The following is a 22,440-nucleotide window of genomic DNA, read 5'->3' as shown; positions in this document are numbered from 1 at the left end:
GCCCTGAGCTCCCGCTGGCAGGGCCGCTTCTCCCGGAGAGCGCCGTGGGGGGCTACCGGGGGGGGCTTCCTCCGCGGGGGGGAGGGTCCCGCCAGGCAGGCCTCCGGCTCCGCCGCGTTTTCGGTGGTGGGCTTGGCCTGTCAGCGCGCCCTGAGCCGGCCGCGGGTCTGGTAGGCCCGGCCAGGCCCCACCTCGCCGGAGGCGCCGTGAATTCGTGCCCGGCGGAGGGTGGGTGATGTGCTGCTCTCTGCCCTGGCCCCCCGCGGGCATCGTGCCTTCTGGGGCGCTGGCTAAATCCCAGGGGATGGCACTGAGGGAGCTCTGGAAGAGTCGGTGCCGCCCCTTACACCACGCAGCCCCGTAAAGGTTTCGGTATGAAGGTAACTTGGTGTGAGAGACTAGCAGACTAGCTAGAGACTAGCGCAGAAGGGTTCGGTGCTGTCGGCCTGAGAACCACAGATGATGATCTTATGAGAAGAGCTACAAGAGAGAGGTTGTACTGGGTGGAAGGAGGAAGGCTGGGGAGGTGGGAGCTGCAACACACCGGAGATGCCTGCATTGGGGAGGGCTGCGTGGAGGATGTCTTGGAAACGCTGGTGTTTGCAACCTGCCGGCTGCTGGAGCCAGGCCTCTCGCTTGCCAAAGAGTTTCCACAGTAGCACAGTTTAACATGATTGTTGCATAAAGTTCTGATATAAGAAAAATCCCTCTTCAGTTGTTTGGGCTTTGTGTGTGTTAACTACACAAGTTGCTATGAATCTAATGACTTTAGCAAATCATAGCAGAACTGGAATCCCAGGTCATAAACTGTATAAAGAGGGGAAGTTTTAATGTGGAGTGAGGATGGATTTAATAGGGAGTGAATGGTGTGTCTCACTGGGTGTTGCTATTCATTCTCTAGATCACACCAACAGCTCTACTTCTCAGTATCCCAGACTGTAAATCAGTTACAGAGTTTTGTTTTTCAGAAGTCGAGTATGATGAATAAAAAGTTCATTTGATAGAATCACTCAGTTAATATATACTAAAGCCTGTAGAAAGAAAACAGGAATGAGCTCTGTGGTTTTTGCTTTAAGGAATGCCTTTATCATACACCAGCAAATCACTTTTAAATCTTTACAGATAAATGGACTATAAGAAAACTGCAGATGGAGTTGCAGAAAAAATTATATCATACAGTCAAGATACTTCAGGATGGAGAGTGATAAAAGTTTCAGTAAGAAAATATTGGTTACTATTGTTTATGAAGTTATTTTTATTGAATACATTTTGTTGCAAAAAGTGTTTAAAACTTTTCCTTTAAAAATTAGTTGACAACCCTTTATCAAATGCTAAGTTTTTATTTTTCCTTTTTCTGCTTTGAGAAAAATGTTACAGTTTCTTCAAAGCCTTCAAAAGAGTATGCAGGAAATATGTAAGTATTTATGTTTTGTTTGTCATTGTAATGAATAACAACGTCTTTTTTGAACAGTGACACCCAAGATTGACATGGAAAAGTGTCATGGTTTAACCTCAGCCAGAAACTAAGTATCACACAGCTGCTTGCCCACTCCCTGCCCCCAGAGGGATGGGGAGGAGAATCAGAAAGGAATGTAAATCTCTAGGGTTGAGATAAGAGCAATTTTAATAACTAAAATAAAACAGGAGGGGAAAAAACCCAAAACAACAATAATAAATATAAGAAAAAGGAGGGAGAAGAGGAGATTAATAAAATCCAAAGGGAAGGGGTAAAAAAAACCCCAAGTGGTGCACAATACAGTTGCTCACCACCCACTGACTGATGCTCCAGCCGTGATCCATGGGCCCCAACCAACTCCTGCCAATTTACATATCGAGCATCCTATGGTATGGAATATCCCTTTGGCTAGTTTGGGTCAGCTGTCCTGGCTGTGTCCCCTCCCAGTTTTTTGTGCCCCTGCAGCCTTCCTGATGGCAGGGCATGAGGAACTGAAAAGTCCTCGACTTAGTATACTAGCAACAACTAAAAACATAAGTGTGTTACCAGCATTGTCCTTACACCAAATACAAAACACAGCACTGCACCAGCTGCTAATAAGAAAATTTAACTCGTCCCTGCTGAAACCAGGACATAAAGTTAACCACATTCTGTCCTTTGTGGAAGTGTTAAGTTTGGTTTTGTTATCTGTAGAGAAGTTTTTTGTGCTGTAGTTATGCTGGGTCAGAAGTAGGGCTGGAATACAAAAGGTGGATTTCCCAAGCAGTTTTCAAGTGTGCTATAAAAATGAAATGCTATGTAACACTTGGTGATATGGAAGAAGTAGATATGAAGTCACAGCTTTGGCCTGAAGTCAGTAACTCTGCCTGGTAGAATATTCTATTCAAGGCATTACATTTTACCAGCTGGGCTTTGCTTTTTACTCTTTCATACTTGTGAAATGACTGGTACTCACACATGCAGATAGGCTTATGCTCTCTCTCTACCTTATCTGTCCTTTGTACCTTTTTCTGCCTGGCACCTGAAACTGATCTAACTGTACTGAGAAGAAGAAAGTGGTGTAATCTCTGGAGGAGCAGCTCCTTCTGTCCTTCCTTCTCTTGAGCAGTAAATTCTGTGCTGTTAAAGAGCTAGATTTGGCCTGAGGGTGGAGTTAAGCAAGGCAGGCTAAGCTGATCTTGCAGCTTGCTGTTGCTGATAGAGTTGGCTCTACTCTCCATTTCTTCCCTATGCCTCTCCTGGTGCTGCAATTCTGCTTCTCATTTATGGTGGCTGTGGCACTCAGGTGATTGTTCACCAGGCTCATTAAGCTCATTAAACTAAGGGAAAGCAAAAAAAAACCCAACCCCCAACCCCTGCCAAAACAACTCACTGAAGAGAAGTGTGCAAGAGTGGAGGAAAAGAGAACGCTTGCAATATGTTCTTAGCGTGTCCCTTTTTTTTTTTTTAATGCCTAATGAGTATTAAATTATACTAAACGCTAATCTAGACAGATAGGCAGTAGAGAAAACTTGCATCTGATTTTTTTTTTTTTGTTCTTGGTATGATGAGATATTTGTGATTAGGGGCACTCTAAATCCAGAAGTCTTGCTTGGTTTCCTAATTATTTCTGAAGGTTTGAGCAAAGAAGGTGTAATTACAGAAGGCAATGCTTTATCACTAATGTTACAGAAGAATTACTCTACAGTATTATAATGGAAAATAGTGTAATATTTCATTAGTATGTGTTAAAAGTACTTTACCTTAATAAGAATTTGCATACTTTGTGTGTGGCATTATTACTGTATTTCAGATCTTATTTCAAGACAGGTGGATGTGAGGGAATGAGAGTTGGGTTGCTTAGAATTCATGAGAATGCACCTGACTTATTTTTGCGAAGGAAAATAAAAAAGCTATTATTTTAATCAGGCACGAAGCCATTTTCAGTCGTACTCAGAGCTGTGTGTAGCAAGTCCTTTGCAGTTAGAAGCATCATTGTATTTTCTGCCATTTCATTCAGGGAGTTAAAATCTTTATTTTTGTACAAATCTTTGTCACATTAATAAGCAGTACTGATCCCTGGTGTGTCTTTTGTGAAGGATATAGCTGTTTCTAGGAGCAAAAGTATAGCTGTTCCCATTTTCAGTGTGACATTGAATATTTATTAACCACATATCACAAATACCAGTTTCTTTTTTTAATTGGCAGGAGTATTAACAGTTTGCTTTACTTGCTAAGTGTGGGATCTGGCAGTGAAAAGCAATAGAGGTCCTTGCTTCAGTCAGGTGAAATATTTTCAGCAGAGTTCAGGGAAGCATTAAGCTGTTTGTTGAAGTCTGAGAAGGATTTCATTTGGGATTATGTCACCTAAGCTCAAGAAAGGCAATGAGGTATGTATTTCAGTTTGCCTAAGATAGTGAAATTAGATTTGGTGATCCAAGTGGCCTTTACCAGGCTTACTTCCTCTTTTTCCGGTGTTCCCCATAATCCACTGTAAAAACTGGAAATGGAGATTTTTCAGAAGTGTGCCCTTTCTTTTATTCTAGCAACTGTGTCTTTCAGAAGCCTTGCCTAGAAGAAGTCTTCCTGGTTAACAACTCACTGAGTGTAGGAGAGAAGATATGACAGGATGCAAGCAAGAGCTCCTTAGGAGACTGGTAAACGTAAGTTCACGGGAGTTATTCCAAATACGAATATACTGATATTACCTGGTCCTGCCACAGCTTACTTTCGCTGGTTTTGAGTAGGCATTAAAATGTTTTCTGTTACCATCAGACCTGCTGTAGTTCGTGGAGAAGCAAGTTTCTGGAGCAGTCGTATACGCCCACACTGCACGTGCTCCACCAAGGCAGTAAGTGGTGACAAGGAGCTGCTGCAAAGTGAAGAAACAGACCCACGATTTTACAGGGCCTCTGTGTTTGGGTTTGAACTTGGCTCTCTTTGCTCTTTCTGACTTACACTCGTGCATGATCAGGTTCTGTAAATATGATTTCATGTTTCTTAAACTGTTTGCAAGCATAATCTCCTTTGAGCTCATCTGTTGTCACACGGCATCCTTCACCTTTGTGTTTAATTGCTGTCTGTGAGTGCTTGCTGTAGTGATTCACAGTTTCTCCAGGAACTAGGTGTGAGAACTCGCAGTATTAGTGAGCAGTTCCCAGCATTACAGGAGTTTCTTATTTCCTTGTGAGAGGCCCCTCTTCCCCTCTGTGAACTCTCCCTTGAACTCTTCAGAAGATTATGAACAAAACTGGAGAAATGCCAGTATGTGCTAGTTCATAAATAGATTTGCAATCAGTGTCAAAGTGGATTGAAAGTATACAGAAAAAATCAATTAATACATTAATTGCATATGTTTAAATTTACATGTTCCTCTGTAATAGCTCACAAACAATTCATTTAAAATGTGGGCTGTCAAGAATGTAATGGTCTCAAAAATCAGTTACAGAATAATAATTTTTATTTCTACTTGAATCTTAGTCAATCCACCAAGGGCATTTACGTCCATTTACTTTACCTCATTACAGCCTGGCATCCCCAAACTGCTAGATGCTTATTATTGTATAACTTACTTTTCCAGTTCATAAATGTGAATTCAGTATCTGTTTTTTTGCACAATCTAGATACCGTGGAGAAGGGATAATTCAGGAAATCTCTAGTAAAATTATTCCTTTTATGTATCTTCCTGAATATCGAAACAAATGGGACAAAGCATTACAATCTTACAAGCTGTTAGAAAGGATTGACGAGGTAATATGATAATTTAATACAAAGATTTTACTTTAACTCTTTCTGCATGAATTATGGTGACTAAAAAGACCTCTACTTGGATGAAGAAACCTCTCAATGCAAAATACATTCTAGCTCAAGTAAAACTTCTAAATGTCCTGCTTATGTGAAATGTGTATGAAATATATCCTTCCCCTTAGGAATTCTAGAGTAATTTAAAAAGTAGGGTAAATTGAAGTATTTCTAATGAAGTAAATGGCCTCAAACATGCCAAGAATTCAGTCAGTGGTGAACAACAGAAGTCCCCATCAAGAGTAAGGTGACATCAATGACAATAAAATGTAGGGAAAGCTCCTCTCTCAGCGAGCATGGTTTACATAAACTAAAAAAATCACCAAAGTTAAAGGCAGTGTGCAAATTGCATTGATGCTGTGCTAGTGTGAAGGACCGTGTCTGCATTCCAGTTGCCTGGGTCCTTTGTTTTCGGCAGTCTGGAAACCCAGAACTCCAATGAAGAATATCAGTTCTGCGTTAGTTGGCTTTGATCTAACCACTTGAGAGAGATGCCCCTTTATGTGGAACATACGACACATGTATGAATGACTCAAGCGTATGAAAGTACTCCCTAAACTGGGGGGGGGGGGGGGGGAAATTCCTCCTGTCTTTGTCTTCCCTGAACCTCTATCTTTCTTTCCTCTGCCCAGATCTGCTAGAGTTGGTCAGGTGATAGGATATCTTTGCTGCTTTTGGAACTGATTTAGTTTAACAGATTGTACATCTTTGTCCTGGAACACAGTATGCAGTCTAGTACGTGCATTTTAATGCAAATAAGCTTTCTAGCTCCATCAAACATGGACACTAAATGGGTGCATTTTGAGTTTTTCCACATGGAAACCATACTCCTGCTTCAAATCTAGGCCACAAGGGATAGCAGTGAATCCCTGCCCTGTGCTACTGGTAGAATCCTTTCATGGCATGTTACTTCTGCACTAACTAGATGATGATAACTGTTGTCTTAGCTAACAAGTAGGAATCCATTTTTGTCACATCCTTATTATTCAACATGTAATGCTGCTTTGCCAATTAGATGACACTTAGCTTACATACTAATGTAAAAAATTACCTTTCCTTACTTGTAGGACACTGGTATATACCACAGTGTAACACATAGTTATGGTATGGGACTGGTTTCATCAAGAGATTTTGTTGACCTGCTGCACGTTAAACCATACCCTGGTGATATCCTTACAACTAACTAGGTTGCATGTAACTACTGCATGTTTTCCTATTTTGACTGCATTTGGGAAATCCTAAGGCTGTGAAGTCCTGCAGCCTAAATGCAGTACGGAGTACCTTGCTTTGCGTGTGGCCTTAGTAATGTTTACAATCCCCTCCTGTTTATCCCCAGAACAAAGTTGTTTTAGTTAATACTGAAACGATCAAAATTGATCCTCAAAGGAAACACTGCATTCTTGGTTTATTCTCCTATTATGCCTCTCTTTGAGAAATTGAACAAAATGTAGTAGTAGTAGTGTGAAAATGTAGAATTTATTTCACTATGGAAATTTAGTGTTTCTTTAAGAACACCTTTCTGTACTTAAATGGCTTCCTGACCAGGTGCTACTTGCCCAATATTCTGTTCTTAGAGTGAACTGCTAATTTGCCCCATATTTGATTTTCTTTGAGTTTGGCTCTATAAACTTCTACAAAATCTGAAATTACTAATGTTACAACTATATGGCCAACCAGGAAAATACCTCACTGCTACTCCATTTCTGTGCTAATCTTTTTCCTTTGGGTGGATCTTAGTACATGGCATAAAACATTTTTCATCTTGGAACTTTACTGACCTATCTATTTTTCAAGCCATATTATGACAATACTTTACTACGCAAAAGTAATGGATAACTTCACAAAACAACCCCTCCTAACTACTACTGTGCATGTGTACAGCAGTTTCCTCATCATCTCTGCAGTTGTGTTTACTAATTAATGACATCTGCTGACAAACTGACTTCTTTGTCCCGAACTAAGCCACACCTCAACACTTAAGCATGAGTAATCATGTCTCAAGGATAATACTTTTGGGTATGCCTGCCCAAACATCTCTAGAAGTTTTTATATTTGTTGAATTACTTGCATAAATAAGTATTTAATGACCTTTAGGTGTTTCACCTACAGAATGCCATATTGTGAGATCTTGTGCCATCCTATAGCAGTTGGAGTAGTTTGTTTTTAAAAGGTATTTTTGAATCGTATGATTGACATATATAAACATAATTAATTTGGTTTTGTTTTTTGTGTGTGGTGGCATGTAGCCCTCAGCGTGGAATATTCCAGCTGCCCTCCAACTCCCTCTTGTGTCCGAGGCTATAACAATCCCTGTGGCTATGTGTGTTCACCTTTGCCCGAGTAAGTATTTAAAGCCCTCTTCTGTTAGCATCTTCAGTTACTCAGTTGTCTTCCTTGTACAAAGCTTGAAATCTACTGAACCGTGCAACTATTTAAAAAAAATTATTTCGACAGTTTTATTCCTGGGAAGTGTTTTGTGCCTCAGACGATCTTTTGAAACAATTGAAACTTTGTACATCCTCCACTTTTCAGTGTTAGTAATTTCAAGGGGGATGGACTACAAATTGTTAACATTTGTACATCTCAAGTAAGTTTCATGGCAGGAGTTACAAGTGTTAACTGACAGATTGTGCTCCTTTCCTCACAGGAATCCAGAGCATTCTATGCTAGTTGTATTTATTCAGCCAGAACTAGGAGGAATGCTTCCAGGTTCTGTAGTGGAGACAGCATTGCCTACTTATCTCATAATCACCGATACAAGGGCTGGACTGAAAGCCTTGAAAGACCATAATTAAATGTAAGTGGAAAATAATAAGCACCTAAGTCACATGCATCTTCTACTTGGATTAATTTTTAAAGTAGATGATGAAGTTTATTTTAATTGTGGTTTATGTGGAAATACATAAAGCTTTAACTGTTAAAATGGTGAGTGCTGGTTTTCTTAGTTCTTGGGAATGATCAAGAATTTACACTGAAGTGCCATCAAAGTATAGGATGTCGCTTTCAATGTAATCAGGTGATGTTTTGTAGTATTTTTGCACTTTATATGCAGAGAATCTATATATACACACAAGAATCTGGTGATACAAATTACAGCAATGTGTAAATACCATAGTCAAATATTTTGCCATAGCTTTAAACACACTGATAAATTCTTACCTCAATTATGTACTCTTGACTGAAACAAGGAAACATCTTGTGTACTAGAGACTTTAAACATGTTTATTAACTGTAAGTGTACAAGTGTAATTAGCAACTATTTCACTTGTTTTGGAATGAAATATTTAAAGAAAAGCCTGATTAATTTGTATCTGGCATCTCATTAAAAGCTGCTTTTTATACATAGAGTTTGTAGTCTTCTGAATCCTGAGCACCAAACTTAAACACTTTTTACATGCTGACTAACTTCCAGGAACAAGCTGGTAATACGATTCATCTGCAAGTAATGTTCCCTGTTACCCCTGAGTATTTCTAGTACTTCTAGTTGTGAGTTAACTGCAGGAAATGGCGATGGCCACGCAAATAGCAATTTCCATTACAGATCATAGGAACAGTGGGGCACATTAAAGAATACTGTAAAAATTGCTTTCATCTTCTCTGCTCAATCCCCTCCCACATTGTTAGAAACAATTAACTGCATACGTAGTATGTAACTCAGTGAAATTAAAGTAAAAATTCCTTTCCCCCCAGTCACCGGATTAAGGTATTAATAGCAAATACTAAATATGTTTACATACTATACTAGTTTTAGGTCAACAACTGAAGATTCCTCAGATAAATGTCAATTTATAGGAAAGAAAAATAAGACAGACTAATTGCTACCTAACAGAGTCACCAGCAGGTTTTATGTCAAAAGTTGCCAAAAACGTATTTTTAATATTCACATCTTCACAATGTATAGTAAACTTTCCATAAATAAAGTGCCTACAAGTGCTGATTCTTTCAGTATTATTAAAAACAATACCAGTTTTACAAGGTGGTATGAATACTTCTGGAAGTCTTGATGATACTTCTATCACTGTGGCTTAAAATATCTTAGTAAACTGTTAGACTGTGATAAACATGATGCTGTATTCCTTCTTCCTTTATTTGTTTTAGGCTTTTCAGGGGGTTTATCCCTAGAAGTTTTGGACACATGTTCCTGACTCTTCCATTCAGCTAGTAGTTCATTTTGCACATCTGCAGGTAGTTCATAAAAAGTCTTTGTGTCAACATTGGGAGGAAATACAGTTCCTGCTGGCCTACTAGACGTTTTACCCTCAGAAGTTGTTTCAAAGGCCTGCTTATCTTCATCCAAGACAGGGACATGCAGTACAGTTTGGCTGGCTCCAGCTTCCAGAGATGATGGTTCTCTCTCTCTGATGGTCATAGAGTCAGTAGGTTGTTTTTCCGTACCACTGCTTGTCTGTGCACTTCTGGGATGCTCAGAAGGACAGCTGGCCCCAGACCTGTGTGCAAGCACAGCTGAAGATTCATGGGCTGACGTGAGAGGTATACTGCACCCTGCAGAGCATGTGTCACTGTTCAGTCCCTTAGAATGTGGGGAAGTGCTGTGTACCTCTTCTGCAAAACATACTGATGGCTCACCCAAAACATTCTCAGTAGGTGTTGCTTCTGTTTTTTCAGAAATAATTTCTTTTTGAATATCTTTTGGAAGTTCCTTGAAGACTTCCTGGTCAATGTCAGAAGGCAGCAAAAAAAAGGGGATGTCAGGAACTCCTACTTTTTTAATACCGCTTTTCTTTTCCTCTGAAAGTTTCCTAGTTTTTGCAGTTCCAGTTCTGTTGCAGTTCTGGTTCCAAGAAACACTTCCCTCACCTTGTGAGACATCTTCCGTTTCCTGTGGCAAAAAAAATTAGTATGTTCTGTGCAGTCTACTAGTGGCCAAGCACTATTTTACTAACAGCAACTTAAAATTATTCCTTAACAGACAGTAATTGGTTTTTTTCCCTTATGATGATCGGTAATGATTTTTGAAATCTTATATTCAAACATAGGCCTTAAAATGTACACACATGTAGGAATCCTTTTTGTATTTTGAAGTAGCAAATACTTCAAATTTACATTTTATTGCTTTAAAACTCTGGAGCTTTGGAATACACGGTATGATGTTATATGTCACATTCCTGAGCAGCTGAGAAACAGACAAGCTTATCAATATGCAGAACTGCTAGGTCCAGAAGGAAACGGTAAACATTACAAAACATAATTTTGAAGTTACAGAGTTTTTATATTATGTACTGAAAGCATCTTGTGGAAATACTTTGCAGTGTTTCCACATACAGCTAACTCCTATGCTGTCTAGCATATGCAGCTGGGAGGTAGGAGATTTGCTCAGTTCTGAGCAGGAATTGGAAGTTCACTCGATCAGAAACTAGTGGCCAATACAGAGTTGAATCTTTGAATAATCTGTAGTCTGAACAGGGTGACCTGAGAATGCATAGTAAGGGAAATACTCACTGTGAAAGTATCTTAATAAAAGCAATGAGGTAAGTTATAAGTAACTTTAAGGAGATTTTAGTCTATGGTAAAAGATGCTTCAGTATGATAATACCTGAATAAGTGGCCTGTTTTTTCACAGATGCTAAATAAAGGGCAGATCTTACTGGAATGAACAGCCAAATTCAGCAGTTATTTTTTAGAAGACATAAGCTCTCCTATGGAATTCTGTTCTCTTCAGTTAAGGGGCTTGATAACCTAGCTGGCTGTCTCATTCAAGATAGTATTAAACCTCTTTTAAGCAAGCTGTCTAATGAAAGAAAGCAAACGAGTAACACCCGCTCAGAAGACTCCAAATAAATCTTCATTTAAGGTTTAAATCTGTATCATAAATACAGAAGTATCTTATGACTTATCTGTAGATAGTTTTCAGTATCTTTCAGCTTACCCAGACACGTTTATGAGAGCCTGATGCTGGTGACATCTGCTTTAGATAGAAACCAATTGATCCTTTCTTGCTGCTAGGAAGATTTTTGAGGTTGGAGAAGCAGACACTGAGAAGGGTAAGATGAAATGGTAGATCTACATCTACCATCTTTCGAAAGAGTTTCATTAGTATATCAACCAATGGGGATAAAATGTTGCTGCTTTCTAAAAGAAAAAAGGTTGGAAAAAAGCAATGTGTATGTAATCAAAAGTGACCAAATAAGATTGATTGAAATAGCAAAGGGCAAAGGCAAACTTACAGCTCCACATTCTGAACTTTCAACATTTTGCATGTGCACAGAAATAAAGAGATCAGTCATATGTAAGAACTGAGTATACAGTACTGTTCTTAGCAATATAAGAATATTTGTAACTCCCACCTTTATACCCTAGGGAAGCCTTTATTCATCTCAAAACATGAATCGAAGTATTAAATTCTGAACACTGCTAGTGGCTTCCAAAATAATCTGTGGATATATAGTTGTTAAGATGTTCATTCTGCCCTGTCAGGTATGTCCTCAACTAAATAACAGGCTTTCCCCCGCCCCCCCCCCCCCAGTAAAAACACTTAATTTCACAGCTGTGATGATTACTTTATAGTATGTACTTAGGTTAGAAAAGAAGAATTACAGAATAGAAGCCAAGCTGAATAGATTTGAAAAATAATCCAATTGTACCAAAAAGGTCCTTTACAGAGCCGTGTCAGTATATACCATTACCCCAACGCTGGTAATAACCGTATGGTTTATTGGAGTTTGTATGACTCTATGAGTTGACAGTAATTATTAGTCTCCTCCAATGTAGAAGTCAGTAGCAATTTTGAAGTGGGAAGCTACACAGAATTTCAACAGCTTCTCTAGGCCATTGAGAAGTAATTTGGGAATTGAGGTCAGGGAACAGTGATACAGTGTGCTGATACAGCAGTGATTCAGATTTATTTCCTTACCCCAATCTGAATGAAGTGTCAAATGAATTGCAGTTGCTGGTTGGAAAGCTTAAGTCTGAGAAGGGCGAGAGTCTTTATGTTATTAATTTTCAGAAGTACATCAAAAAGATGAATTACATAATGAAACTGAGAATGTAATTCAAATCCGTAACAGAGAAAAGCAGATTACTAATCTGGGAAGCAGCCTCCAGTCACCCTTTCCCACCCCACCAAGAAATTTACTGCAGGGAATCCAGCCAGACTGGGTTAAAACATGGTAGTAACATAGAAGTTATGCCTGCAGTGGATTTCTGTATGGTTTTAGCATATGTCATCAAACAGAAAAGTTTCCAAATACTAAGTGTACGGAATATCACCATGACATTACATGACGGAATTGTACAGAGAAGTTAGGTGGTAGCAGCACAAAGCTGATGCTTTCAAAAATTCTAAGTTTACCTTTTCCAAATTTCTGAACGAGATGAGGTGGAATAGGACACTGACGACTTTCCCGGTTAAAGCATTTATCAGTTGAGGAGAACTGACGGATGGTCAATCTTACTGTGTGTGGTTGTCTTCCATCTTTGTATATTCTATGGAGCATTAATGGGCACAAACCAATTAAGTATTTTTCAGAGGGTCTATGGAAACTGTCACAGCATCTAGGTTACCAAGTCAAATTAAGTATTATGGATGTCTCCCACCTTCTGGCTTTGGGTCACTGATTATACGGGCAGCTTTGGGTCCTAGCTGGTTCCCTTAATTACCCGTAAGTTAGAAGTTCCATACAATGTGAATACTGTCTCCCATGAGTCTTAGCTGAAGTGAATGTGAAAATTAAGTGGGTCAGTCTGCAACATTGCCACATTTCAGTATTTAATACATTAGAAGCAGTACAGTCTATGAAGTTAATACCCTGTACAATCCTCAGCTTTTAGCTTTTTGCTTTTCAAGGAAACATCCCCCCGCTTTAGCAGCGAAAGGTTAGCACTTCAAATTTTGTGATTACAGAGCAGTGTCTGAGATGCAGATAAAAGACTGCTTGCCCACAGTGTTAATGCCACTAAAATGGACATATCTATTGTGAGACTTGCATGGATAGGGGGACAGAAAACCTTTAAGAACTGTAGATGATTTTAAGGCTAAAGAGAGCCATAGGATAGAAGGGGGGGATAGGGAAGTCAAAGTAGTCAAGACAGGAGTAAATGCATCCTCTCCTACTATGCTGGTGTTTTTGTAGAGTATCTTGGGCTTGGATACTGCCTGGGTTCACAGGGTAAGGGAAATAGGAAGAAATGAAAACATTCTTTCAGCCTGACAGAAAAAAGACTGCTGTTCTACAGCAGGCGTGCAAAAATGGTGATCACCAAGGGTCTGAAAGTAGAGAAAGACAACCTAGGGTCCCTCACACAGATTAGTGAAGACCACCAGATACTGTGTGACACACAATCAAAGCAACGGAGAAGGATCAGCAGACAGAATACGCAGAGATCCTTAACAGAGAAGCTGCAAAGGGACAGAAGGGCTGGCAGCCATCCTGGGGGCAAGAGAAAAGATGGGGGCAAGAGGAAAGTGAGGCAATACAGCAGGACAATCCATGAATCCATGAATTGATAAAGACCAAAGGGGAGGTTGGAGAAGCAGGTGCTGTCCCTATAAATGCATTTTGTTGAGAGAAGAAATGTAGATTATGAGACAAACCAAACATAACACTCCAAGTCCCTTCAGGTCACAATTTCAGTCATCAGAGAGTATTGAAGACAGTCACCTGTCTAATAGGTTAGGAAGCAGTTCTTCAATTTTCTCTTTAATTTCCACTTCTGATGAACATTTTTTAAAAGAATCTTCATCACTAAAGGACTGAAAAAAAACCCACATAAGTCCTTTTGATTTTATATTTACTTCAAAATTCTTAAGAGGAAAAAAAGTATCATAATTAAGTGTGTAGAATTAACACCAAGAGATCTTTCACATACAGAGCTCAACTGAACTTCAGGAGAGTTACGCATTGAGTTGTACTGGAGAATACATACAAAAATTCATCATTTTGGTTAGTTCAGCAAAGCTGTATAAAACTAAAAGCAATTTTTTTTCCTCTTTGTAAAGTACTTCAGAACAATACTTGTACCTGAGGAGGGCCTGATGGAGTCACAGGGGAGTCATCTTCTCCGTAACTGAGTTTTTGGATACGCTGAGCAATAGAAACACCCAGTTCTTTCTCTAACATGGCAGGTGGAAATGCTTGAAGATCACACACGTTCTTAACACCAAGGGTTTCAAGACGTTTGGTAGTTTTGTAGCCAATGCCTAAATAAAACGTGTAGAAGAATGGCTGCAGAAGCATGGCCTTAGAATCTCTGAAGACCTGCACAATCCAGGCCTGGTATTAGAATAGGCCTGTAATCAGAATTGTGCTGAAGTTGCTGTGCTGAAGGTAACAAGAAAGGTAGCCTTGAGCTACTCTTGAATCCTGAGACCAAGTCATTATGTTGTGCCAACAGGCCGTGGCTGTAACGAGCTACAGCTGCTGGGAAAGAGGTGCAGGGCCAAGAGATAGGGACCGTACGGGAAAATAGGGAGTAACAAACTACAAGGCTGAAGCACAGCAACACAATTAGCTACATGGATAGAATGCTTATTTCAGTCATGATAATTAGGGGTGTGAGAACCGCGTGCATTTAGAGACTACTAACCAATTATATTTCTGCTTTACGAATATGCATGTGTATCGGTTCTATGTGAGTAGTGTTAGAAACTAATAAAGTTGAGCAAGATGCATAACTCATATTGAGCGTCTTCTTGACTCCAGTGAACCCTTCTTCCAACTAAAAATACACAGGAAAGTGAAAATTTATATAAACACATACACATAAAAAATGCCCACCCACGTAGTACTGACAGTTGTTTTCACTCCTGCAACAGAGGCTTTTCAGCAGCATCTTTAGTGAGTTGCCATTTGAATTTTAGAATCTGCCGTTAGAAAAGCTGTACTGGGACCCAGCAAAGGTCTCCACATGTAGCCTATATCAATTATCAATGCTTCCCAGCCAACAGTGCAGTGTGAACATAGAATAATTAGGCAAAGTACTTCCTCAGAGTATTCTGTCAGGCTCTTAACAGGCTGGTTTAGTAACTGTCAGTAGGTTTCCAATCAGTAAGTTTAAAGGAGTTTGTGTTGAAAACCTAGTATCAACCACAATGTGTGGACTTCAATAAAAATAAACTGGTATTTTAGTATTTTTGAAGGCATCCTGTAAAGTGCTGCAACACATTTATATCCCAACCGAAAATTAAGAAAACCAAAGTCCTTTCATTCCTTCTGCTAAACAAAACTCAAACAGCTTTTGAAAAAGAAAAGACAGCACCCTAAACACACACCTGCACAGCCCGCTGCCTGCTTGCGAGAACTAGAGTTTAAATTTCTTTCAGCTCTAATTTTTTCACTAGTTTTTCTTAGCATCTTAAGAGTTGTCAGTATGCCCTCCATCACTGCTCATAGCACCATACTTACCAGGCACTTTTTGGATGCAATCAAGGCTGCATAGTAGATCTTGACAGCTTTCAGGCAGAAGAACAGTTTGCTGATTTGGTTTAAAGGTCCCAGATACTAGTTTTGACAGTAATTTGTTAGAGGCCACCCCTGCACAGCCTGTGAGGCCCAGTCTCGCATATATGGCTTCCCTGAACTCTCCTGCAATCTGAGATCCAACAACTAGTCCTAAGTGCGTTGTATCATGCAAATTGATAGCTGCAAAGAAAAAGAAAGCAGCATTCAGTATGTAAACTGTTAGCTAATTCTCTAGCTGTAGATATTTTCTTCATTGCATTAAAGCAGTACAAGAAAGTACGGTCTCACGGGTTGAGTGGCAGTGCCATGGTTTCTGTATCCAAGCTGTTGTCTAAAACCAGGGGCATTCTGTCCAGGAAGAATAATATTTAGAGAGTGTTTTAAATATAAAATACAATATATTAAGAGATATCAAAGAAAAGCATTAAATATCACAGATTCTTGTACCAATGTCACCGAAACAGAGATTTACAAATCTTTATAATTTAGAGGGCTGTCGCAGCTAAGCCTTTATAACTCACATGCAAATGTCAAATGAGGCAAAGGACAAATCAGGCTTTTCCCTCCTCTCCAAACCACATTCAAAGTTATCGCAATAGCGTGAAGTCTGGGAAAAAACCCAACTGCTTTCCTTCCTAGTGCATGAAATGAGTATCACAGCTACTGAACGTGCTCTGAGTATCATAATATAGCTACTGTGTTCATGTTTGATGACGTATGAAACAGCTCAGTTAGCTACTTCAGTCTCAGTAAATCTATTCCTGACCTAATGGCTGTAGCAAACATTTAGGTTTTTGTTTGTTAAAAAAATCCGTTAAAAAACCAACTGTTAAAAAACTAATTCCATTTTGCCAATTGACAACAACATTCAAGCTGAAACAAAATTCTATGTCTTACTACAGTAAAAACTTATAAAGGGCAAGGAAAATATCTTCTCCCAAATTGTTGTACGTGCTCATCTACCACAGAGATGTGGTAGATTTTTACTGCCATCTGACTGCAGCACTGATTAACATTTGAGATACACGTACTCTTCTCAAATACAGAAACCAAGCACGGAGCAATACAAGTTTCCAGCTGTTCAGCTCTGGACAGTACTTAGAAGCTGACAGATACTATGTACTGAACTTCACAAATGTTTGCACGCTGATGTTCACAATGTTACATATTTTTCAGTATGAAGAACGCTTAACTCACCTTGGTTGTTGTATACATGGCCAGACACACAGACTCTGGAACATCTGCTTTGCTGTAACTGGTTTACTCTTTCCTTCACAATCTCTGTGATATCCACAAAATTTTCATCAAACCCAAGCCTTTCCACCAGCGGACAAAATTCCCCCAACAGCTCTAAGAAGAAAAGATACCCAAGGATAATATGCACACAGCTAATAATGTGAGGTTTTCAAGTCTGCATCAATCCATAGCTGATTTCCCATGGATTCAAGGAGGATGCTTGCACAAAAAGGAACTATGTTCTCTTCCAGATAAAATAAGGCACTTGTTTTAGCAAAGGTGAAGAGGAGGAATATTTCTTCATCCCACAACTACCTCTGTCATCTACTTTTCTTCTCCCTGAATCTCTTCCTTCTTTCTTCATTTGTTTTTTAACCTCTGCATACTTTCTCCTAAGGAAATCTGTTTCCCAGCTATGTGGGCTTTCACTTTTACATTATTATTTCCCCTGCTAACACTGCTCATGTGAAAAGCAGTAATCGGTGATAATGCTGGTGTATCATTTAAGAGATGCTGCAGAAGATCCCCCCACCTGAAGGCTGCTTCAGCATTCCATCCTCGTTGCTTCACCTTTACAAAAATATTACTGCAGCCAGTATTTAAGTAAGAAAAAATGTTCCTAAAGAACTACACAGGCATAATCCTAACACAGGGTATAAATCCCATATAACACCAGCAGGATATGTTTAGTGCCAGACCTAGAATGCAACCAAGCTTATTTTATGAAATGCTGACGTTGTAAGTAGTATCACCATGCAATGAGGCTCATTTTAATAAAAACTTTTGGAGCAGGAAAATCCCAAATACTGTTGCACACGTGTGCACCCACACACAGTTTAACAGGAAGCGTTTGGCCTCTACTGGAAAATTGTTAATTTTGTACCTGTAACCTTGTACGACATTTCCCTGTATGGAGTTAGATCTTCCCCATTAACCAGGATCAGCTGAGGACACTTCTCCTTAGCATCCTTGACAGACATCAGTTTCTTAACTCCAAGTTTTCTGGCTGCATAGTTACAGGTAACTACGATGTATTTCTGTTGCACACCTAAAAATATTTTTTTAAAGTTTAGGTTTCTTGGTACTTCACAGAGACTACATTACGTTAATGCCACTGTAAAGCATATGCTTTGATCAGAACTCCATGCCACAGAACAAGCAGACAAAGCAACACAACAGTCTTATTTTACGAAGATCATGAGAAGGACAGATCTCTTGATTTAATTACTGGATGGTAAGAACATTTTAAAACCTTATAGATGTTTTTTTCCCATTGTATGGTTGCTCTCAATTTTGGGCCTTTTTAGGCAACTTACCCATGAAAGTGCTCTTTATGTAATAGTCATTTTTTGGATGTACTTTCTTCACTGATCATAAGACACTACCAACTGCCTTGCATTCCTTCTTAACTCCTGGGTGGAATAAAGTGTGCTTTAAGCATGACTGTGTCAAAAGGCTCTGGCTCATTTGGGGAGCTCAGCCCTCTCTATGCCCATGTTATAAACCAGATTCAATGCCCAGAACTGCTCAGACACGTTGGCAAGTGCCTGTACTTGCGCTCAAGAGGATTTATTAACGTTGTAGTCAGAGCCACACAGAGTCTAGAGTGTACCTTGCTCACTCTGGATGTGGTTACGGGCTCTGGCGTACCTCACCACACAGTCACATCCTCAGTTTACTCACATCCTTAGTTTTTTTTCTGCCTGAATACACATAATCTCCAAATTAACAGCAAAGTAACTCATACCTAAAGGCTTGTCTCTTAATTCAGGATTACGGATAATTTCTACTTGTGCATAAAAGCAGTCCAAGTCAATGTGCACAATCACTCTGCGTGCTGTGCTTCTTGCTGATACGGACTTGCTGTGGCCTGCTGCAGGGAAAGCAAATGAACAGATTAAAAATTACTCGCCACCTAACATGCAATGTTACCATTTTTTAAAATGTTAATCCAGAGTAATAAACATATTACAAGAAAACTATAAAATTTACAAGTTTTATACTAATTCTGCCGTTGCATTAATTCTAGGATTACTTAAAGTGTGTAAATTGTCCATAACAACTCAGCTTACTACTAATCGCTCCCGGTTTTGGGGGGGTCAGTTGTATTTGTTTTTCACATAACTGATTTAGAACATTGCTTTACTGATACAATATTCTTTCACAACGAAACACTGTAACTTTTTTTAATGTATTTCTGTGAAATAATCTGGTTTTGTCTCTACTTCAGACAGCTCTATCAAATATCTGCCTTTCCCAGGGCTGGCCAACGAAGATGGCAAATCGCCATCTGACAAACGGCAAACCCTGCTACAAAAACAAGCCAGCCAAGGTCAAAAAAAAAAAAAAATTACGAAAAAAAAGTGTTTCTTTCCCTGAGGTGAAAATAACCCCGTGGGCAGACAGTCCAGCCGCAAGCCCGGTCCGTGTGCCCCTCTGGGGGCGCGGCCCCCGGCTGGGAGCGGCACCACGGCGGTAACGCCAGCCGGAGCGGCCGGGACTGTGGCTGCCCAGGAGAGGCTCTGCCCCGGGACGGCGCCACGGGGAGCTCGCTCCTGCCGTCCCTGCCCCTCCGAGCCCCACGCGTGTCCCCGGCCAGCGAAAGGGGGGGGTGCGGGCACGCCGCCGCCGCCGCTCCCCTCCGCAGCCGGCGCCATTGCTCCCCGCCCCACTGCCGGCCGAGCTCACACGGGGCGGGCGCAGCGGCCTCGCCGCCCGGCTGCGGCCGAAGCCAGTCGTCCTCATCCTCCTCCGTGGGCGGCGCGAAAGGCTCCATGCCGCCGCAACGCTGACTCAGCCACCGCTCCCGCCGAGCGCCACTGCCAGCGGGGATGGCCGCACTGCTGCGGCCCCTTCGCGTTGCGCCCGCCCCGGGGAGGAGGCGCCCGGCCGTGCCGCGCAGGTCCTAGCGCCGCCGAGGCGAGGGCCGAGGCCTCCGCAGGCGGTCGGGCCCGGGCGCCCCCAGGGGACGCCCCCGGGTGGCTCTGAGGAGGACGCGGGGGACGCAGCCCTTCGGGGGTGCGCTGTGGGCTTTGCGGCGGGGCCGCCGGGTTCCGTGACGGGGCTGCCTGGGGTTTAGCTCGTGGTGCAAGGCCCAAGCTCGGCAGGGCCGGCGGCCCCCGGCCGGGTGAGGGGAAGGCGGGCGGGGGTGGGGGGGTGGGGGGAGCGGGGCGGGGCGGAGGACACGAATAAACTGAACGTGGGGGCTGCGGGGTGCTTTGTGCTTGGGCACCTCGGCGGAGAACACGGGCAAGGGCGGCCTTATGGCGTGCCAGCGTCCCTGCCCCGGTGGGCTCCAGCGCCGCGGCGGCGTCCCCAGACCGGCCCCGGGCGCCCACCGCGCTCCCTCACGCTGGGGGCTAATCGGGACGAGACGCGCCGCACGGTTTCCTCCCGCCCCAGTACCTGCCGGCGCCGTCCCGCTCCGGGCTTCCTCCAGCCTCCGCCGCCGGGGAGCCCGAGCCCTACCGGCCCGGCACAGCTCCCCTCCGGTAACGCGCTCCCTCAGGCGGCCGCAGACGCCCGCGAGGGCCGCTGCGGCAGCGCCGCTGCCGCTCTGTCCCGCCTACGGCGCTCTCTATGGTCGGCGGGGTTGGCCGCTCTGGCCCCTCTAGGCCGCTGACACGGATTCCGGGGCTCGGCCGCGGAAGCGGGCGCCGGGCGAGAGCTCCGCCGGCTGCGCGCGCAGCTCGCGCTCCTGGCGCCGAACAGCGCGCCGCGGCCGCCATCGCCAGGGGGTCCCGGCCCCGGCCGTGTCCGGGAACAATAAAGCTCTTGTTGCGAGTACCGGGGGCCGGGCAAACCCCTTCCTCGGCCGCCGCCTCGGGCCCAGCGCCCGGTGCATGGAGAAGCAGGGCAGGATGGACTGCCCTGCGCTGCCCCCGGGCTGGAAGAAGGAAGAGGTGATCCGCAAGTCGGGCCTCAGCGCCGGCAAGAGCGATGTCTACTACTTCAGGTACGTGCCGGCCCGTGACAGCCCGCTCCACCAGCGGGACGGGGCCGGCCCAGGTGGGGACCGGCGCCAGCTGCTGCGCCGCCCGGCCCCGCCACCTGCTCCCCGGGTTCCTCCTTGTCAGGGGCGGCGGGGAGGGTCGCGGCCGGTCCCGGTGCCCGCCCGCCTGTCAGAGGGCTGGTCCCCTCCTGCCGCTTGCCTGTCACGGAGCCGCCGCCGCTCGCCTCCCGCCGCGGCTCCGCCGCCGGGGCCGGCAGAGGGGTTCGGTCCGCTCCCGCCTGTCAGGGGCCGGGGGAGGACGGGGCCGGTTCCCGCCCGCCGCCGCCCGCCTGTCAGAGGGCCGGTGCCCCCCCGTCATGGCTCCCCTGTGTCAGCGGGCCGAGACCAGTGCCCCCCGCCATGGCTGTGAGGAGGGTGCCCCCCCGCCACGGCTTCCCCGTCAGGGGCCGCAGGGCGGCCGAGCTCGGTGCCCTCCCGGCGCCGCCCGCCTGGCAGGGGCGGCTGTGGGGAGTGGCTCTCATGGCCGCGCTGAGGGGAGCGGTGCCGGCGGAGGGGGCGGACGGGCGGCTCTCCTCGGGCAGCCCAGCCCCGGCGGCGGCCATGGGGACCGGCTGGGCGAAGCCTGCGGCGGCCGTGCGGCTGGCGGCGGGGGGGGCTCGGGGAGAGGCACCCGCAGAGTGGGCTGGCGGCCAGGCCCGCCCGCCCCCCCCCGCCCTCCGCTGGGGCTCCTTCTGCCGTGTGGGCAGGAGCCCCGGGCAGCCAGCCGTACCGGTAGTGATGCTCCGTAGTTCCCTGCCAGTGTTGGGCTGGCCGGCTGCGGGGCTGACAGCTGGGCAGCCGGGGAGCTACTGGGGCTTGCAAGGAGCCCCCCCTGCCCGGTTTTCCTTTGGAGAGGGGTGCTGGTGGTGCTGCACGCTGGCCTGCCACAATCCACCCAAGCCCCACTTTTCAGTAAGAGCGGGGTCAGCCTAAAGGGAACACCCCCCTGCATTTAAACTAAGAGTTGCCATGGTCTGTACCCAAGAGGTCCAACCAAAATAGTTAGCTTATAGGCGGGATGTGTGCACCCCACCCCCTGCCCCAAATTAATTAGGAAGCTTACCATTGGCATCAACAGCTGAAATTTTAGCAAAGTTAAGGGCATGCAAAAATCGGAGAAGTCTTGCTGCTGCAAAATGCTCTCATTATTACTGCCTAGGTTATAGTAAACCCAAGAGAAGCAACAGCAACCTGATTTTGTTTCGCCCTCCTGCTTGCTTTCAGAAGCTGAAAGTATAGCTCTTTTCTCTAGGGAGAAATCAAAGAAATTCTGAAGTCTTGCTCTTAGGCCATGCTTCTGTAAGTCCAGCCTGCTGCACAGCAGAGGAAGCTGTCTTCTGCAACGGCTAACCTCTTACCCACAGCACCTCTATTTATAGCTCTGTGTGCATCTGATGAACCACACCTGAAACTTCTCCCTAACATCACTGTTTCTGAGCAGGCCTAGCAGTCTCATTTTGTAGCAGCGAATGGATTCAGTCTTTCTGCTGCCTGGCTGGAGGAGTGGGAAGTTGTGCTTGCTCCTTCTCAGATGCCAGCTAATGGAAGAGTCGGTTTCT

At 43.8% G+C, this 22,440-nt stretch overlaps 3 protein-coding genes across 6 annotated transcripts in view; 2 read left to right on the top strand and 1 right to left on the bottom strand.

Moving 5' to 3' along the window:
• Positions 1–67: 67 nt before the first annotated feature.
• Positions 68–8,577, top strand: STARD6 (StAR related lipid transfer domain containing 6). The gene is given in 6 exon segments (XM_056323879.1): positions 68–1,216; positions 1,365–1,414; positions 5,059–5,185; positions 6,304–6,430; positions 7,483–7,576; positions 7,884–8,577. Coding segments are annotated over 6 exon segments (636 nt in total). The 5' UTR covers positions 68–1,126; the 3' UTR covers positions 8,032–8,577.
• On the bottom strand, positions 8,433–20,441 carry POLI (DNA polymerase iota). 4 transcript variants are annotated; one of them, XM_056323875.1, is made up of 10 exons: positions 20,296–20,441; positions 18,638–18,763; positions 17,774–17,938; positions 16,852–17,004; positions 15,598–15,834; positions 14,215–14,393; positions 13,855–13,946; positions 12,546–12,679; positions 11,124–11,326; positions 8,433–10,076 (listed from the first exon to the last, which is right to left on the bottom strand). In XM_056323875.1, exons 3-10 carry the CDS (start codon positions 17,868–17,870, stop codon positions 9,252–9,254), a joined length of 1,920 nt encoding a protein of 639 aa, XP_056179850.1. In that variant the 5' UTR covers positions 17,871–17,938; positions 18,638–18,763; positions 20,296–20,441; the 3' UTR covers positions 8,433–9,251. The 4 variants fall into 4 exon arrangements, with proteins under 4 accessions (XP_056179850.1, XP_056179852.1, XP_056179848.1 ...); XM_056323877.1 differs by having other exon boundaries at positions 18,638–18,760; positions 20,296–20,421; XM_056323873.1 differs by lacking the exon at positions 20,296–20,441 and adding an exon at positions 19,579–19,759.
• Positions 20,442–20,454: 13 nt separating this feature from the next.
• Positions 20,455–22,440, top strand: part of MBD2 (methyl-CpG binding domain protein 2) — a 40,521-nt gene continuing 38,535 nt past the window's right edge. The window contains exon 1 of the mRNA XM_056323878.1: positions 20,455–20,845. Coding sequence (XP_056179853.1) covers positions 20,733–20,845 — 113 coding nt within the window. The 5' untranslated portion in view covers positions 20,455–20,732. The remainder of the gene's footprint in view (positions 20,846–22,440) is intronic.

Source organism: Falco biarmicus, chromosome Z (assembly GCF_023638135.1).
Source record: "Falco biarmicus isolate bFalBia1 chromosome Z, bFalBia1.pri, whole genome shotgun sequence".
Taxonomy (NCBI): domain Eukaryota; kingdom Metazoa; phylum Chordata; class Aves; order Falconiformes; family Falconidae; genus Falco; species Falco biarmicus.
The sequence above is the reverse complement of the archived record's forward strand: the minus strand, read 5'-3'. Positions and strand labels throughout refer to the sequence as shown.

Coding starts and splice junctions, on each gene's coding strand:
- POLI (XM_056323873.1), bottom strand. CDS start 19,666: ATGGAGCCTTTCGCGCCGCCCACGGAGGAGGATGAGGACGACTGGCTT. Junction 17,939..18,637: donor ATTAAGAGACAAGCCTTTAG/GTATGAGTTACT, acceptor AAATATTTTTAG/GTGTGCAACAGAAATACATC. Junction 17,005..17,773: donor AATGTCGTACAAGGTTACAG/GTACAAAATTAA, acceptor TTTTCTTCTTAG/AGCTGTTGGGGGAATTTTGT.